Source organism: Nannospalax galili, unplaced genomic scaffold, assembly GCF_000622305.1.
Source record: "Nannospalax galili isolate Female #2095 unplaced genomic scaffold, S.galili_v1.0 scaffold632, whole genome shotgun sequence".
Lineage (NCBI taxonomy): Eukaryota > Metazoa > Chordata > Mammalia > Rodentia > Spalacidae > Nannospalax > Nannospalax galili.
This window is the reverse complement of record NW_008332816.1, coordinates 962,633-980,739: the sequence shown is the minus strand read 5'-3', so window position 1 is coordinate 980,739 and position 18,107 is coordinate 962,633. Positions and strand designations below refer to the sequence as shown.

Here is an 18,107-nt window from a genome sequence, read left to right as displayed (position 1 = left end):
GTGTGTATGTGGGACTTCATCTAAATGGCTCCCATTTGGAATCATTGTTAAGTGACGGGTAATTCTTGGAGACGTGACATCTTGGTTTCTCATGGTGCTCCTGTTTTTGCACTGGGCCTTTTGAACTTCAAGTTAGTTCCTTGGTTGAGCCTTTCTTGTACCTGGATTGGCTGAGTGATTACACTGGGGCTTGATGTTCACACAGGTAAACTGCTCTTAGTGACAGTAGATGATGCTCTGGGTTCAGTCATGGGGATACACAGCACTAATTTATGGGTGGTATAGATGAGGTGACCCCACTGCTCTAAAGAGCTTCTGCCCCCATGAAGGGAGTCCACAGAGAGTGTGGGTGTTGGAGGTAGGCTTTCACATCAACTCTTTTCTCTGGAGACAATGTCTGTGGTTTGAGTGGGCTGGGGTAGACACTGAAGTCACAGATGGTAGGACTCAGACCTCAAATGTTGCCATGAGAGTTCACACGGGTCCTGACGGGAAACTGGAGATAGATGAAGGGGCAACATCATGGATCTCTGATCTCACATGAGGTCAGTCAGAGTCTTCACAGAGCTGAGGAAGCCTGGATGTAGGCCCTGAGACATGGATCTCTGCCTTCTATTGGGTCAGAGTTATTACAATTCCCAGCAAGATCCCGTAGGGTAGAGAGAATAGATTTTTTTGAACATGGATCTATGACCTCACAATGGGTCAGTTGGCATCCTCATCATGAGTTTGAAGACCAGTGAGGTGACAAGGTCCTTGCTCAAGATCTATGACATCATACTGAATACCCAGCATTTTTATTGCGTTTTTGTGTCTTTGTGTGTGCTCTATGCACATGTGTGTACAAGCATGCATGCATGTGTATGCACATCCATAGTTCACAGGAGGACATTGGCTATCTGCCCCACAACTCTGAAACAAACTTGAGACAGGCATCTCAGTGAAAAAGAAATTTGGACTGAACTGACTGGCCACTGGGCTCCTGAGATTTGCCTGTCTCTCTTCCGTACAATGCTTGGGTTACAAGCATGAGAAGCCACGCCTGGCTTGTTTTGTGGGTTTGTGAAATTCATGATAGTCATTGCTCAGAGACGATTTGACTCAATGATTAGGAGGCAGACTTTGATAAACTATGTGAAAACATGAGACTTTGTTCTCCCATCTGCCAAACTTGGAATCTTGTTCTACCATTCAATAAGGTCTGAACTTCTTAGACAAAGGTTCCTTAGAAAGGGAGTGTCCGATCTCACTTGTGATAGGACTTCTAGCCTCTCTGGGCATACTTTGTTTCCACAGCACCTCCACTGTGGAGGAAAGCACAAATACAGGATTGGAGTTTTGACCCATTTTCCATGTGTAGCAGACTGTAACCCCGGCTAGGGCAACATGGCACAGGGACTGTGAAGGCTAATATGATCTGAGTTGGAAACATTCCTATGATATTTTCCTTCAGCGCCTCTTCACGCTACCCTTGATGAATTAGAAATCTCAGATGAACTAAGAACTAGGATTTGAGGGTGTGAAAATAAGTAAAAAGGAATCTCACTTGCAACTTCACCACGTGGGGATTTACGGAAACCATTGTGGCCAGCTGAGAAAAAGAGACCAGAGTGGATTACACAGAGGGGAGCGTCTTCACCCAACATTTTTAATCCACTGGTCTGGACTTCATATAAACTTTCCCAGGAACACACTGACATGACACTACTTGCCAACCTTGAAGTCTGGATGTTGGCTGTATTGGGGGCCAATGTCAGATATCATCATACCATCAACACTACTGTGGAAACTGAGGCCCCAGCCTTCCCCTGTTAGAGAAAATGATTCTAGGCAAGGAATCACTTCCTCACAGCTCTGCCTGTCCAGGATTACCACATGGACTTCAGAGGCACCCGGGCCTTAGTAAAAAGATGAAGTCTCTGTCTCTATGCAGAAAACTTGCATTCGCTCACAAACCTCTTCTAAAACATAATTCTGAACACATCCACTGCACAGATGCTTTGGCCCCGCCAATCAACCAGCTGCACCTGCAGTCCCAGAAAGTTCATTGTTCATATAGTATTGGGAAATTTATTTATGAGAAAATTTGTCTCTCTAACCGAAACTTTTTGTTATCTGGCCTGCCCCTGGTCTGGGCTTTATTAACCCTGCCTCTCCTCAGGGTCAAGAGTTCTTTCTGGTGTTTGCCTGCTCTGGACCATCAGATAATAAAGGACTCTTAATTTGGCCATCACAGTGTGGCGTTCCTCTGTGACTCACACTGGGCACAATATTTGGAGACCGCAGAGAGATCGCAATTCAAGGGGCTCAGCCTTGCTCTGGATCGCCCCCAGGCTGGTGAATTGTTACAGGGGAGGCACCCCTTGAGACATTCCGGGGCCAGCCCTGTGACTCTCACACCAAGGCCACAGGGTACCAGAATGACCAATGTGTTCTCTAGCAGCAAATACTGACTGAGTCCTTCTGGCCCTCCTAGGAGGACCTCCAATGAAGTACTGATATTTCTGGTCTGGTCTGGTATTTAATAATGTGAGTGAGATCCTGATAGTGACTTCTCCCCTGAGAAGACACTGACTGAGAAGGTCCTGTCTGAGAACTTAATGTACACCATTCCGGAACTCTTTGATGTAGTCCTTGTTTTATAAATGTTTCTATGAGTGCTTAGGTGAATGAATTGGGACATCTAGTATATCTATCCTTTTCTGTTGCAGACTGGATTATAGGCCCCACAGTCTAAGCTGGGCATCAGGAAGAGGCTACAGTTTCAGATAGGGTCCCAACCAGCTGTAATGACTTCATGTAGCTAAGTGAGGGCAGTTTAGAATTCACCTACTGCTAAGAAGTCCCTAAATCCCCTACAAGGGGGAGCAACCTAGAAGACACTGTGCTCTGCTCTAGACAGTGCCTGCCTGGTACGAGACTACGTCCTCGTTTGCTTCAGCTAGTGCCCTGTGCTTCTCCTTCACCTCTTTTTGCCCCCTGAGCATCTGCATCTCCTGTCTCTCCATCTTCCTAGCCTTTCTCCTCACTGTGCTGTTTGATTCCAGTTCTGACATAGAGGCTAGCCATTGGTCTTCTGGGTCCTGATGATCCCTTCCCTCCTCCACTGTACAATCCCCGTTATGCACAGCCCTCCTCCCCATCCATTTCCTCCTCTATCTCCCTGCCACTGAGGCCGGCCACTCCCTCCCTCCCTGCCACTGAGGCTGGCCACTCCCTCCCTGCCGCTGAGGCCAGCCACTCCCTCCTCTACTTCTCTTCCTTCCCCTCCTCTCAGTTCCTGTCTACAATCCCAGCATAAACCTGAATCTGGTCAACCCTCTACCCTGTCTTCCCCCTTAGAGAGGCATCCCAGCCCCAGGAGACAAACTGAAGGGAACATCCAGTCCAAGCTCCTGTTTTCTGAGAAGCCTAGGGTCCTGACTGTTCCATGGAGTCCATTATTTCGACCCACTGATCCACTTGGGATGACTGCCAGCAATTGTTTTTGACCCTGTTCACCTCCGAGGAGTGGCAACGTATTAGGGCAGGGACCAAAAACAACTTACTTAGCCACTGATGCTGGGATAGAGGATGAAAGCCCATGGAAGCTAGAGTAAGTTTTCCCCTCTGATCCCTTGACTGGGATCCCAATGAGTCCACCAGAGCCCAAGCATTGGCTACTTTTCCCTGGACTAATCTAGAGGGAATCAGGAGGCAAGCCAGAAAAGCCCACCAATCTATCTAAAACTACCAAGTTCTTCAGAGGCCTGGGGAGTCACTCTCCCCCACCCCCACCCCCACCCCGCCCCCGAGTTCTTCAGCCACTTGCAGAAACCCTTTCATACACACACTCTATTCTCTGGCCCCAAAGAAGTCCCATGCTCTAACTTTGGCTTTTTGTCTACTCCATCAAACTTGCTGGACTGACCATGGGTCTGTTCCAAGCTCAGGCAAGGGGAGCAACTGCCTGCCTGTGGTGTAGCCTCTCCCACTCAGTCAGCCCCCACACTGACTCCTGCTTTCCCGCTCTGAAAGGGCCCTGCTAGGGCTGCAGATGGCCCCAGTCTCAAAGGTGGTGGAGTGACTTTCTCAGCCTGTGACCCTGCTGATGAGTTTCCCTCCAGCTCAAAAACGCCCTGACCCTTCCAGACACTGGAGAGTCAGATAACGAGTCCTTAGGAGACTGAAATCTCTTTTTCACCTCACCTGCATATCAACTTCACTTAACCACTCTCCTGACTGAAGAATGTCTTCTGTTTTCTCCTGAGTCTTCAGCACTTGAAGCCCCTGACTCCAGGAACCTATGTCCCAGGTATGGATAGAGACTACCCCCCTATTAGTAGCTCATCATCCACTGGTTGTGGTAAGTCTGCTGGTCACAGCCACACCAATCTGAGTCCAACAGTACCCTAAGAACCAAAGAGCCAGACTGGGAATGGAAAAGACCAAGGAGCCCAGCAAGCTGCCAAACCCCCTGTTGAACCACTCACCGTCCTGGCAGTGGCCTTTCCTGCCCTGTGCTCCCCTCAGCCAACACACACTCAGGATGAAGACAATAATGCCCACACCCAGGAATTGAAAAAGGGTCCCAGGATGATGAACCTAGCTGACTCCAGAATCACGCTTCCCCTAACCCTCAGGTGCCTCCTCGTGGGCCAGCTTCCAAACTGACTGAGCTACTTTCTTCTAAATGCCAGATATATATTATTTTGAAACTGCTTTTGGGGGGGGTTGGGCTACCCCGGCCATCCCAGAGGCTATGAGAACTATTTTAGACTGTGGTTATCAGTGTGCTGACCTTTCGAAGTTTCCTTACCCATATGTACTGTACCATTTTTTGGTGGTTTCTGTGAAGTCTTTGAAATGTGCATCTAGCACTTATTTCTCCCCTACCTCCGAAATGAAAAGAACAAATCATGTCTGTGCTGCTGATGCAACCGTCTGAAATCCATCTCACCTTCTCTGAAGCTACTCTCTGAAGTTCCATATCAGTCTGTCCTAGAGAAATCTTGAATAGCTTATGTACAAAACCTTTACACATTCTCAGGTTATGTGGTAGCCTTTGCTCAAGAGTCTCCTACCTGAAATAATTCCTAGGTTTTGGCTGCCGCTGTCAGTTGGCTCTGATGATGGACCTGCCTTCACCTCATTGATAGCCCAAATGGTCTGTAAGTCCACACCTCTAAAGCTCTGGACAGGTTAAAAATTGAATCAGACCAGTAAGTCCACCCTCTCTAGACTAATCATAGAGACTAGTAAAATCTGGGCCAATCTCCTAAACCCGGCCCTCCTTTGGGTGAGATGTATTCCTTATAAGGTGAGATTCACCCCCTATTAGATTATGTTTGGGAGGTTGCCTCCCAGACTATATACATTAAGGGACCCTATTCTAGAAAATCAATTATTCTTTTTTTATTTCATTTTATTTATTATTTTTATTTTATGTGTATGAGTGTATTGCCTGCATGTGCGTGAGTGCACCCGTGTCGTGCAGTGCCGTGGAGCTCAAAAGAGGGCTTCGGATTCCCCGGGAACTTGAGTTAAGGACAGTTCGTAGCCACCGTGTGGGTGCTGGGAATCGAACCCAGGTCCTCTGCAAGAGCAGTCAGTGCTCTTAACTGCTGAGCCATCTCTCCTGCCCTCAATTAGTCTCTCTTAAAGTTTCTCCAGTCTTTCCAACAGCTCAAGATTGCAGTCCATTCTAATTTCCGAGACGGCCTCCCAGTACCGTCCATTATGCCTGCCACCTGTTCCACCCTGGAGATCCGGTGTACATCTCATGGTCTTCTGTCCTGGGGTCTCTGAGAACCTACAGATCCTGTAGCTCTGACAATCACCATAATGAACAGTTGGTACAAGAGAACACAGTGGGGTGAGGTGATAATGCTCCCGTGAAGAGCCATAGACTATCTAACACAAAACCCAGTGCCAGGCATGGGAAGCCTCCCTTCCAGTTTTTTCAGTGGAGCCGATGAGACCCCCAACAATATGATGTCTTGTCATTGTCCTTGGTTGCCCCCAAACATGAGGATCAGACCTGATTGCTGAAGATCACTAACATCTGACTCAGGACTCGGAGGAATTAAGGTGAAACTGTCCTGGAAGCCTCCTTGAAGACCAGCTTTCATAGTATTGGAAGCTGCTGTGCGAGCTTCCAAGAGAGAACAATAGCCTCTTACCCGGCTGTAAGGCCTATGAACCACAGCACTGACCAGCCAAGCAAGATATCCCTGACGGTGCAATAGAGGCTCTTGTATTGGGGGCAATAAACAACTCTCTTATTGGACTTAAGGTCAGCTGATGGGAGGAAATTCAGGTCTGTATTGTGAACCTCACCAAATGCCCAATGCTGGAGAGGTCATAGACAGTAGAGGAGAAGCTACCACTGCTGCATTCCTACACCAATGTAATTTAACTGTGTTCTAAATACCCTTATGCCCACAGGGGAGTACGGCTCTAACTCTTCATCAAGAGGCATCTATTTGCAACATATGGAGACTATGACAAGGATCCACACGTAGTCAAAATGCAGAGGATAAATGCCCTTAGCGTGCACAGCTCCAGGTTCTATGTGTACAGTGGAAGTGCTATACCCAAAGTTCATGGAATGTCAGCTGAGATATCAGGAAGATTGCAAGACCAGGACACCTGCTGCTGGGTAGCACCGTTCCCACATGACAGGGAAGCTACACTCACAAAATCTCAACAATGTGGTTTCCTAAATAAACCCTGTGTAACGACAAACCAGTTGACATGCCAATGTGGATGGGAAATTTCATAAGATCCCACCTCTCAATGAGAAGCTACTGAGAGTTAATGGCTGATGACAGATGGAGAATCAGACGTGTCCAGGGATGAGTCTAATAATAGATTATCCAATCCCAAGTGCTCACCCCTAAGCACATGTACATACAAGCAACATAAAACAGGCTCCCTAGGTTATAGAGGTCATGGACTTAAGAGGGAATGAGAAGGACATGGGAGGAGCCAAAGGGGGAGGCAGAAGGGAAATATAATAGTTCTACTCATGTATGAGATTCTCAAGATTTTAAATGTTGAAAAATATATACAGAAATAATTTTTACAAAGATTCAGTGGTCTGGGGATCTCACATGGACACAACTAGCCCATAGAATACAAGGGCCATGTCTATTGATGCTATGTCCTGATCCCTGAAGACATGAGGACAGTTCATGCAGACATCCGTATTCCAGAAGATGCCACATCTGTAAGAAACAGCCACCAGATGTGGACCTGATAACCCAGTACACAGTAGGCTCATGAAAGAGAATGGGGAATTTGTACACTCCCTGGCCCTCATGATGCCTTGTCTCATGAGACAGCGAGAAATGAGAAATGGAAGGAGAGAGAGAGAGAGCAAGAGAAAGAAGGGGGAGAGAAAGAGAGAGGGGGAGAGAGGAGAGAGAGGGGGAGAGAGGAGAGAGAGAGAGAGAGAGAGAGAGAGAGAGAGAGAGAGAGAGGAGAGAGAGAGAGAGTGTAGAGCAAGAGAGAGAGAGAGAGAGAGAGAGAGAGAGAGAGAGGAGAGAGAGAAAGATTCTGGATCCTGCCCAAGTACCAGCACTAGGGAAATACCAGCCAGTCTTCTGGGGCAGGCAACTCCCCTTCCGGTAGGTGATAAAGTCACAATCTCATGACAGGAGGGAGGTCCCGGGCTCCAACAGTCCACCCACTATGCCTCAGCTCATTTAGCAAGGGGACCAACCATCAGCAAGGTTGCAGCCACAGGGAGAAGATGCCATGGCCCCCACCATAATAGCCCTGCTCTGCCTTGGTAAGAATGTGGAGATGGGGAGGAAACACCCTGGTCTGGGAGCTCTCCTCCCCCCCACCATATCACCATGCCTCAGGAGCTAAGAAGGCACCTAGGAGGGGGATCTACCCAGGTTTCAAGATGAAAATCTCTCACAGGAAACTCTCTTCCAGGACTGAGTCTGGGCTTGAGGAATCCAGCCCTGGCAGGTGAGTGCGTCCCCAGCTGCCCCAGGTCGTTCTTCCTCACTGAGGACAAGGGTCCAAACCTTGACAGTGGGGATGGAGAATGACAGGTGTGGGCTGGTGATGGGAATGCCTGACAGGCCCTGGGGGTGAGAAAGGGGATCTGAGGAGGGATGTCATGGGACCAAGCCTCTGATTTCCTTGCAGGAACCCTTCCCAAGGCCCAAATCAGGGCTGAGCCGGACTCTGTGGTCACAAAAGGAATGCAGGTGAACATCTCCTGTGAGGGGCCCACAGGTGCCCAGTTCTATCTCTGTAAAGATGACACCCGAGATCCCTATATCGGACACATAACACAGGAGCTGAGCAATAAATTTGATTTTTTCATTCCATCCATTGTGAGGGAAAAGGCAGGGTGATATCATTGTTATTATAAGACCCTTGCTGGTTGGTCAGAGAAGAGTAACATCTTGAATCTTGTAGTGACAGGTAAGAGGCACTTTTGTGTCCCAGCTCCAGGCTTTGCCCTTGGTAATATGATATGCTCATGGGGTGCCCTGTCTCACAGCCCCACACTGGGGTCCATGGGTGAGGTGTGACTCCATTTAACAGGCTTCTTCCTTCTGCCCTAGGATTCTACAGCAAACCCAGCCTGTCAGCCTGGCTCAGCAACAAGGCGACCTCGGGAGGGAGCGTCATCCTCCAGTGTGTCTCAGAGCAGCACTATGACAGGTTCATTCTGACTAAGGAAGGGAAGGAGAAGCTGACCTGGATGCTGGACTCAAAGGATAGTTCCACAGGGCAGTCTCAGGCCCTGTTCCCTGTGGGCCCTGCGACCCGCAGAAGGGAATGGATACTCAGATGCTATGGCTTTAACTTGAACAACTCCTGGGTGTGGTCAGTACCCAGTGACCCCCTGGAGCTCCTGTTCCCAGGTGAGGATGTCTCAGACTTTGAATTCTATGACATTGAACCTGACACAGGTCCTCAGGGAGGCAGAACCCAATTGCAGACACTGAGAGGGAAACCCAGGAAGACCTGGGAGGAGTTGGGTCTTCATGTAACTCCGCTGGTTCTTTTGCAACTTAATGATCATATCAAGTGTTATCTTTGACTGTGAAGTTCATTACACCACAGTTAAAAACAGACCCATCTCCTTCTTATCTATAGTCTTTCCAGGGACTGCCCAAAAACCGCCCATCTGGGTTGATCCAGGCCCTGTCATCGCGTCAGGAAGTCCTGTGACCATCTGGTGTCAGGGGGCCATGGAGGCCCAAATATACGTTCTACAAAAAGAAGGAAGCCCAGCACCCAGGGACACACAGACCCCACAGGAGCCCAGGAACAAGGCCAAGTTCTCCATCCCATCCATGACTTTCACAGCCCTGCCGGCTGGTCAGCAAACAGTAACCAGCTGGAGCTGGTGGTGACAGGTGAGGGGACACTCTGGGCTCCTGGTCATAGTCTCTCTTCTCAGGAAAAAATGATCTATTATAAAACGTATCTTCTTTATGGAAGAGGGGCCAGAAGGATTGTCACAGCCAAGAGTCAGAGAGGACCAGAGACAGTGTCTTCTGGATAGGACAGGACGACTAGACTCAGGAACAGAGCAGTTTTGGTCGCCTGCACGAGATCATGCCAATCCACATTCCAGGATGGAGAAGGGAGGGGTTCACAGGCTCCCTGTAAATCCCATTACACCCAGACACATAGGGACTTCAGATGTTATGGCTACTACAAGAGAATACCTCTCGTGTGGCCAGGACCCAGTGAACCCCTGCAAATACACATCTCAGATGAGGCAGCCCCATTACTGACCCAATCATGTTTTGAGACCCTAAGCCTTGGTCATGAGCTCTTCTGCTCCCAAGAGAGTACAAGCTGTGGGGAGACGGAGGGAGCACTGGGTCCATGAAACAGAGTCCCAGGGTAGGCGAGACAATGACATCTGAGTGGCAGTTTTGGAGAGGGCAAGTTTGGGGGACCATCCACCCAGGTCCTTAACCTCTAGCCCATCTTCCCTCCAGGGCTGTCCAGGAATCCCTCTCTACTTACCCTGCATGGCCCTATCCTGACCATTGGTGAGAACCTAGTTCTCCAGTGTTGCTCTGAAATTTACTATAAGAAATTTGCTTTGTCCAAGGAGGGAAGAACTCACCTCATCCAGCACTCTGGCCAAGGGACTCAGACAGGACTCTCTCAAGCCAGCTTCTCCTTGGGCTCTGTGAATGTCTCTTGTGGTGGCCAGTACAGATGCTATGGTATACACAACCTCTCCTCTGAATGGTCAGCCCCCAGCAATCCTTTGGACATCCTGATCACAGGTAAGAAGACCAGCAGTCTAGTCAGGGTCCCAGAATGCACAGGCCCTGCTGGAGGAGCCCAGGAAATTATGACTGGGATGAGTGTGGGGGTCTCTGGGAGGAATAGACATAGACGGTGGGTGGGGGGGTCAATGTCAGAGATACCAGAGACCCCAGTCTTCAGAGACAGGCCCTGGAGAGGTCTCATCTCAGAATAAGATGGAAACCCCAACCTACCCTTCTTCTCTCTAGGACAGTTCCCTGTCACACCCTCCCTCTCAGTGAAGCCAGGCCCCACATTGTTCTCAGGAAAGAACGTGATACTGCTATGTCAGTCAGAGAGCCGGATGGATACTTTCCTTCTAACCAAGGAAGGAGCAGCAAATCACATACTACATCTCATGTCAAGGTTTCAAGCTGGGAAGTACTGGGCAGAATTCTCTGTGACCTCAGCCCTCAGTGGGATCTACAGGTGCTATGGTTCTCAAAGCTCATCGCCCCACCTGCTGTCACTCCCCAGCGCCCCTGTGGAGCTTGCATCAGGTAAGGTAAACCTGAGCTCTCTGAGCCCAGATGATGACTCAGGGTCCTGTGTTCAGGAAAGCTCTTTTCCAGGATGGGAGTTAGGGGGTCACAGTCAGAGGGAGATTCACTTCAGAGGTCAGCAGTGGTCACTCAAGTTGAGTCCAAACCCCTCCTTCATTGGAATTCATGAGGCTCCAGGTGGGCAGCAACAGGGTCCTATGGAGGCTGAGGGTAGATGTAGAGCAGTGAGCAGGCATGGGGTCTCCAGGGAAGACTCCCATCCCTACACTCCTCATGTACTCTTTCCCACAATCCTCTGGGGTCTCTAAATCCCCACCCTCAGACCCCAGCAGCTGGGGAAGCTAGAGTCCTCTGTCCAGAGAGTTTGCTCTATCCCAGGTGATCTCTCTCACTCCATCTAAGTTCCAAAGCAGCTTATGTCTAGGGATTGGGAAGGGTCTCAGCAGGGTCCCCGGAAACCCAGAGGCTTAGAGACAGGACTGAAAATGATATATACAAACAGTGATGTCTAGACTCAGTCTGACGGAGGAGCAAGTGGGTGAGATGAACTGGGAGACCATCCCCTTCACCTCCTCATCCCACCCAGCAAGCCCTCGGACTCAGCCCCTCACACCACAGGGTCAGGCCCAAGAGTGCTAAGTGAAGACTCTTGGGAAATCCATTCAGGCGACCCAGAATTAGTTATGGAGTTGGTGCGGTCTCATTTGTAGACACTGACTTGAACAAGCTCCTCCCCTGATTGGGCCTCAGTTTCTCCAAGTATAAAGGACAGAGGTGTACCCTAGAACACTTAGTTCTCCTCAGTGATGACCTTGGCTGTGAGATCTCCTGGCAGAGGAGGCCTCCACAACCCAGTTCTGCAGTGGGTCTTGTCCCTTCTGCCACAGTGATAGTGATATTGCTCAGGCGTGGGTCACAGGGTCATGGCAGGGCACTCAGGCTTCCTTCCTCCAACTCATGAGGATCGGCTCTGGTAGGAAGAAAAGGACTGGGAGTCAGATTCCCTGGGTTTGACTCCCAGCTCTGCCTCTTCCAGACAGGTGACCTGACTGGGTGGGAGGGGGGAGCATTCCATGCTGCATGATTGTGAGGAAGGAAGTCAACACAAAGACCCACCATGGGCCTTGCACACAGTAAGTGCTCAGGATGGGCCTTGCACACAGTGGGTGCTCAGACAAGCAGTACTATTCCTCCCTCATGATTTCACTTGTGCCCCAGGTCTGGAAAGTTACCAGAACTTTCTGATCATCGCCTTAGTGACCTTCCTCCTGCTGCTTTTCCTCCTCCTCTTCTTCAGCATCATCCTCTTCTTCCTCAGACTCAGGCATGAGAACAGACGTGGGAAGGAAGGTGAGTAGGGCACAGGGGTTACAACTGTCCTAGTTTGCTTTCCAGTTCTGCTGATAAAACAGTGGCAAAAAGCAACTTGGGGAACAAAGGGTATATTTGGCTCAAAGGTTACAGCCAAGGGAAGCCCAGGTAGGAACTCAGGGCAGGAAATGGAAGCATAAACCAATGGGGGATCATCGGTTCCTGACTGGCTTTTAGGCTGACTCTCAACTACCTTTCCTCTACAGTCCAGACCCACAAACCCAGGTATTACACAACTCACAGTGGCTGTGCCCTCCTACATCAATTATCAGTCAAGAAAATACAGACAAGTTCTCAGGCCAATCTGATGGAGTTAATGGAAGTCGATTCCTTAACTAAGTTCCCTCTTCCCAGATGTGTCAACTTTACACAAACGACTACCCATCACAAGTCTACCACGTGTCAGCTATGAAAAACAAGCACGTCACTTTAAATCGTAATCTTTCCTGTCCTCAGGATATTATAATAACATCACAATACAAATAGCTATGCAAACTATTTTTAAGTTTTAAAAATATTTTATTGATTATTTGAGAATTTTACACAAAGTATTTTGATCATTTTCAGATGACATCACCCATCTCTCCCGCCAACCTAATATCCCCTGGCTTCAGGTCCCCTATTACTTTTTGCTTTTTAAAGGCCTGTTGAATCTAATTTGTGTTCCTCAAATGTTCTTGGGTGTAGGTCCATCCCCTGGAGGCTGGTCATCCTACCAGTTGTCACAAACCTAAAACGAAACTGAGTCTCCAGCTCCCAGCAGATATCAACAATTCCTTGGCTACTACTGGGCTTCTTGCCCTCCTCCCCCATCCATGCTGGACGTTTTGTTCTGTCTCGTGTTTACATAGGTCTTATACATTCTGTCACAAGCACTGTGGGCTCATATGTGTAACCGTTGTGTCCAGACAACACAGTTTCCTTGTATTCACCATCACCTCTGGCACTTCTGTCCACCTCTCTCTTTCCCACAATGATCCCTGAGCCAGGACGGGAGAAGGTGTGACGTAGGTGTCCTATTTAAGGCTGAGCACTCTGCAGTCTCTTATTCTCTGCACAATAGCTGATTGTGGGTCTTTGTGTTAACAGCCATCTGCTACACAGAGAAGCTTCTCTGGTGAGAGTTGAGAGATGTAATAATCAATGGATATAACAATATGTCAATAGAAGTCAGTTTAATACTATGTTTATCAGAATAATAGTAATGGGTTCTCTACTACAGCCTGTGACCTGTCTAGACACAATGTCAGGTATGGACTCCAGCCTTATAACAGTGTCAGGTGAACAGTTCCATTTCATGGAGTAGACCTTAAATCCATCAGAAGGTGATTGATCACTCCCATACTATTCACGTGACTATTGTATTAATTGGCATATCTTGCAGATCATTCATCCAACTTTTTTTAATCCCACAACCTTTAAATTTTAAAATTCCAATGATTATTTCCAAATTACCTTTAAAAATCCAAAGTCTCAACTGTGGGTTCCTATAAAATCAAAAATAAGTTACTTTCAAAAAAAATAATAAGTTACTTTCTTATTCCACGTGGGAAGAACCAGGACATATTTCCAATCCTATAAAAGCAAACCCCAAATCTAGCAATGTAAATAGCTTCATATCCAACAAAGGAGACTCACTCATGATCTTCTGGAATCCAAAGGGCTTTGGTAGCCCTACCACTCCAGCTGTCTCACCCACAGAACACACACAGCTTGTCTGGTAGGCTCAGGCTGTCTCCACTTCCATACCTACTGCTGTCCTTGTTGGTCATCCCTTGGTCCTGGACTCTCCAATATACTGGGGCCTTCACTGCAACTGAGGCTTTACCTATACCCATGGCCTCTCCTGTCTTATCACAGGGTCGAGGCTTGTGTGCTCTCCTTGACTCCGGAACTTCAAAACCACTGCCACATGAAAGACTCTTACACATTTCCAAGTTCAGCTTCCGGCTTCAGAAGCAGCCGTGCTCTCCAGCTGGACCACAAGCTCTGTGTTCTCACCCTGAAGAAACACCTTCTGAAGTTTTTGCTTTAATAATGCTGGTCTCTTATTAACCATAGCTGATCTTTCAGATACCCACCATGAATAGTCCCAGTAAAGCAACAGCTTTGGCTCAGTGGTGCCGGTCTGTTGTCAGTCACGGCTGATTCTTCAGTCCGCACTGATGAGAAACCCCAGGCTGTGGTTTCAAAACATCACATGATAGAGTCCTTGAGAGATGCTCACCCTCCCTCTGACATTTCAGAAGTCAGGCTTCCACTGCCTATATTCAACGGTCTCATCATCCAAGCTCTCATAGAACAGACTATTAAATTCTGAGCACTCCACGGATTTTCCAGTTAAAGTGACTAAAAGTGTCCCCAAATCTCCCAAGAAACATCATGGCCAGATCCATCACAGCAATACTCCACCAATTTCTTTCCTCATTTTTTTTCCTGTTGTGGTGATAAAACAGTGACCAAAACCAACATGGGGAGGCAAGGGGAGTTTGGGCTTACAGGATGCAATTCATCATCAAGGGAAGCCAGGAAGCTTGAAGCAGAAATCAATGGAACAACACTCCTCACTGGTTTGTATCCAGGCTCAAGTTCAGCTAGCTTTCTTAGCCAGCCCAGGACCACCTGCCAAATGATGGCCCTCCTACATCAATTAGCATCCGAGAAACTGTCCTGGAGACATGCCCACAGCACAATATCTAATGAAGTTCCTCAACTGAGGTTCCCACTTCCCGCGTGTGTCAAGTCGTCAACCAAGATTAGCCATCGCAGCAGGACTCAGGAGGTCATGGACATCCCTCTGGGCCGTCCAAACAGGGTCAGAGGGCACCAGCCCCAGGAAAATCAGCCAGACTAGGGCAGATCAGCTTTAAAATGCTCTTGCTCTCATATTGGAAAACATTGATCTCGGTATGTGTGAAAACATGAGCTCTTCCATCTCCTGGAACATTTGCACCTTTATCCTATATTATTAAGTTCCCTTTCTTTCCTGAAGGTGCATGGGGATGGGGCTTCCCACCTCCTGGCTGAGACTCTTCTCTCTCATATAGCCCAGAGAGAAACCACCAACTTACAAACTGTGGGGTCCTGTCCAGCTGCTTCCATCAAGAAAGAAAACCTGTGTGAGAGAAGAGGGCCCCGGGGAGGGGGACGCCTGAGGTCTTGGCATCACAAGGGTGGTGGGGAGGGGCTGTTTTCAGTGCTCTATGGGACTGAACTCTTACTATGGACCTGGGACATGACCACAATTCCTGGCTCTGTCCCCATGTGGGACCGCACAGGGTTCTAAAGAACTGAGAGTTCCCAGGACTCTGGCCAAGAGGTAACCCCTATGTTCTCCCAAAACAGATGCTTCTGTGAAGATCCCACAGCCTGAGGACAGTGTGGAGCTTGACAGTCTGGTAAGAAGCTCTTCCCATTTACAGTGCTGAAGAACTTCGGGACCAGTTTGATCCAGGGTCCTTCTCTGTCCTCCCCTCTCTCTCAGCCCTCAGTCACATCCACAGCTGATCCCTTCCTTCTGGAAATGCCTGCCACTACCTGCTTTGGACCAACTCCTGGTTTTCCTGGGACCATTTGGCCCCTCTATCTGGCCCTTATCTGGCTCCTGGACACCTGTCTGATTATTACTGTGTTCCCAGTGTCTCAGAAGGATCTATACTCAGTTGTAGAGTTATTACCTAGCATGTACAAGGCACTGTGTTTGATACCCAGCACTGAAAACAAAAACAACAGCAGGATATGTGAGTAAATGAGCCCCCATACACCTGAGCTCCCTCATTCCCCGGTCACCCATTGGGAATTCCCTCTTTTTTACTTTGTTACTAAGTATGTATTTGTATGCATGAACCTGTGTGCACATATCTGTGGAGACCAGGGATCAGCAATGGGTGTCTTCCTCAGTTGCACTCTACCTTATCTTTTTGAGAATGCTTTTCTCACTGAACCTCAATCTCATTGATTTTTCTGGCTAACTAGCCCCAGGGATCCTCCTGTCTCTGCCTCTTCAGTGCTGGGGTCACAAGCCCATGTGATTGTGCTTAGATTTTACATGAGAACTGGGGATCATTCGTAAGTCCTCATGATTGCATAGCAAGCGTTTTGCTGAGTGACCAGACTCCTAGAAGGGTCTTCAGATACAGCACAGAGCAGAACTCCTCACCCACTTCAATGACGGAGACAACATGCTTACAAACTCAGAGTATGGGCAATGCAATGTGTTTGTGGGAAATGTAGCAGAGAGAGGAGGGGAGTGGTGGAGGCAGACAGGGCCAGTGTGAACCACAAGGGGTGGGCCTGTGACTGGTGTCTTCTGAGGAGAAACATGGACGGAGAGGCACATACAGACATCTAATGGGCCAGCAACTTAAGGCAGGGAAAACAACAGGCATAAAGGTCCTGGGGCAGGAACATACTCTTTCAGGAAGATAGGCTGTGGGATTGGAGCCAATGGAGTGAGAAAGTGTTAGGATGATAGGTCAGACTTGGATGAAGGAAGCTGCCTGACACCCCAAGTCCTCCAGAACCCCTGAAAATCCAATCAGGAATGATATAACATGGTGTGACTGTCTAAAGAATCATTCTGGCCACTCTGTGGAGATCCGATGGGCAGAGATTCCCAGGGGAATGAGGAGACACTGTCTCTGTCTCACTCTCTCCCTGCTGCAGATGCATTCTAATGAAGACCCCCATAAAAGAGATGTACGCCCAGGTGAAACCCTCCAGGATCAGGAGGTCAGGGAACACCTCTCCTTCCACTATGCCAAGGGACACCCAGGCAGAAGAAGACAGAGAGAGGGACAATCAGGTGGGTCATGTCTTCCTCAGGCCCCAGGCTCCCAACACCAAGCACCTACCTTCCTCTCACCCTCTCTCACTCCAGGCTGCTGCATCTGAGGAGCCCCAGGATGTGGCCTATCCCCTGCATGTGTATGGTTGAAGGCTCTATAACCATCTATGATGCTATGACAGGCACAAATGAACCTCCAGCCTCACAAGCAGAGGATCCCCAGCTGGAACCAGCGAGCATCATGCTCTGGTGTCCACCAGCCCAGGAAAACCTGACTCCATACTTCATGGATGAAGAATGAGAGATTTCTCAGAGACAGGATCTGCCCTGGGTAGACAGCCATCTTGTAGACCGCACCCGCCTCAGGAGGATTCGGGGAATTTGGGAGCTCACCTGATTCTTCAGAGATAAAGTTTATATATAATCTCACTGGGTCCATTTAGTGGTGCTTGTGTGTGCTTGTGTTTCAAGCTACCTGCTTGGAATTAGATAACCTCTAAGGGACGTAGTCACTGGAGATGACTGACTCTCCCTCCCTCAGCATCCATTGATTGTAGCCCTTCATCTTCAAGAGGGATCCCATGATATCCCTCCATCCACCTTGGCATGTCAACTGTTTTTGTCATTATTCAGATCTCATTAGATGACCATGCTGTGGAGATTTCATTCGTGCAGCTTCCCAACCGTGTCTAGAACAGTAACTAGCAGCAGGTGTCTTGCCCCTCTGGCTCTTACATGCTTTCTGCTCCCTCTTCCGCAATGTTCCCTGAGCCTTAGGTGTAGAGGTTACATTGTAAATGTGTCACTTAGGGCTGGGCACCTCACAGTCACTTGTTCTCTGCATTTGACTGGTTGTGGCACTTTGTAATAGTCTCCAACTGTTGCAAGAAGAAGCTTCTTTGATGGGTAGTGAGAGGCCCATTCATCTATAAACACATGGACATGTATTTAGAATACAGGACCAAATTACATTGGCCTAGGGAAGTGACAGAAGTATGCTCTTCTCTGGGTCTACACCCTCTCCAGACATGTGGGCTTGTGGTGTAAATGCGGGTATTTGAACAGGGGAGAGAGGAAATAGGGCTATACAGGTGGAAAAAGAGAGATAAGTGATGCTTAGGTGGTATGACAAGCCAAAAGGAAACTTAATAAGTCTTCTGGAA

The 18,107-nt window shown here is 48.5% G+C and overlaps 1 protein-coding gene across 1 annotated transcript in view; it reads left to right on the top strand.

The window, feature by feature from the left end:
• LOC108490558 (leukocyte immunoglobulin-like receptor subfamily B member 3) overlaps window positions 1-17,094 on the top strand; it is a 35,555-nt gene extending 18,461 nt beyond the window's left edge. The window contains exons 12-17 of the mRNA XM_029560912.1: window positions 9,966-10,262; window positions 10,494-10,784; window positions 12,006-12,137; window positions 15,504-15,556; window positions 16,840-16,962; window positions 17,038-17,094. Coding sequence (XP_029416772.1) covers window positions 9,966-10,262; window positions 10,494-10,784; window positions 12,006-12,137; window positions 15,504-15,556; window positions 16,840-16,962; window positions 17,038-17,094 — 953 coding nt within the window. The remainder of the gene's footprint in view (window positions 1-9,965; window positions 10,263-10,493; window positions 10,785-12,005; window positions 12,138-15,503; window positions 15,557-16,839; window positions 16,963-17,037) is intronic.
• Window positions 17,095-18,107: the final 1,013 nt, after the last annotated feature.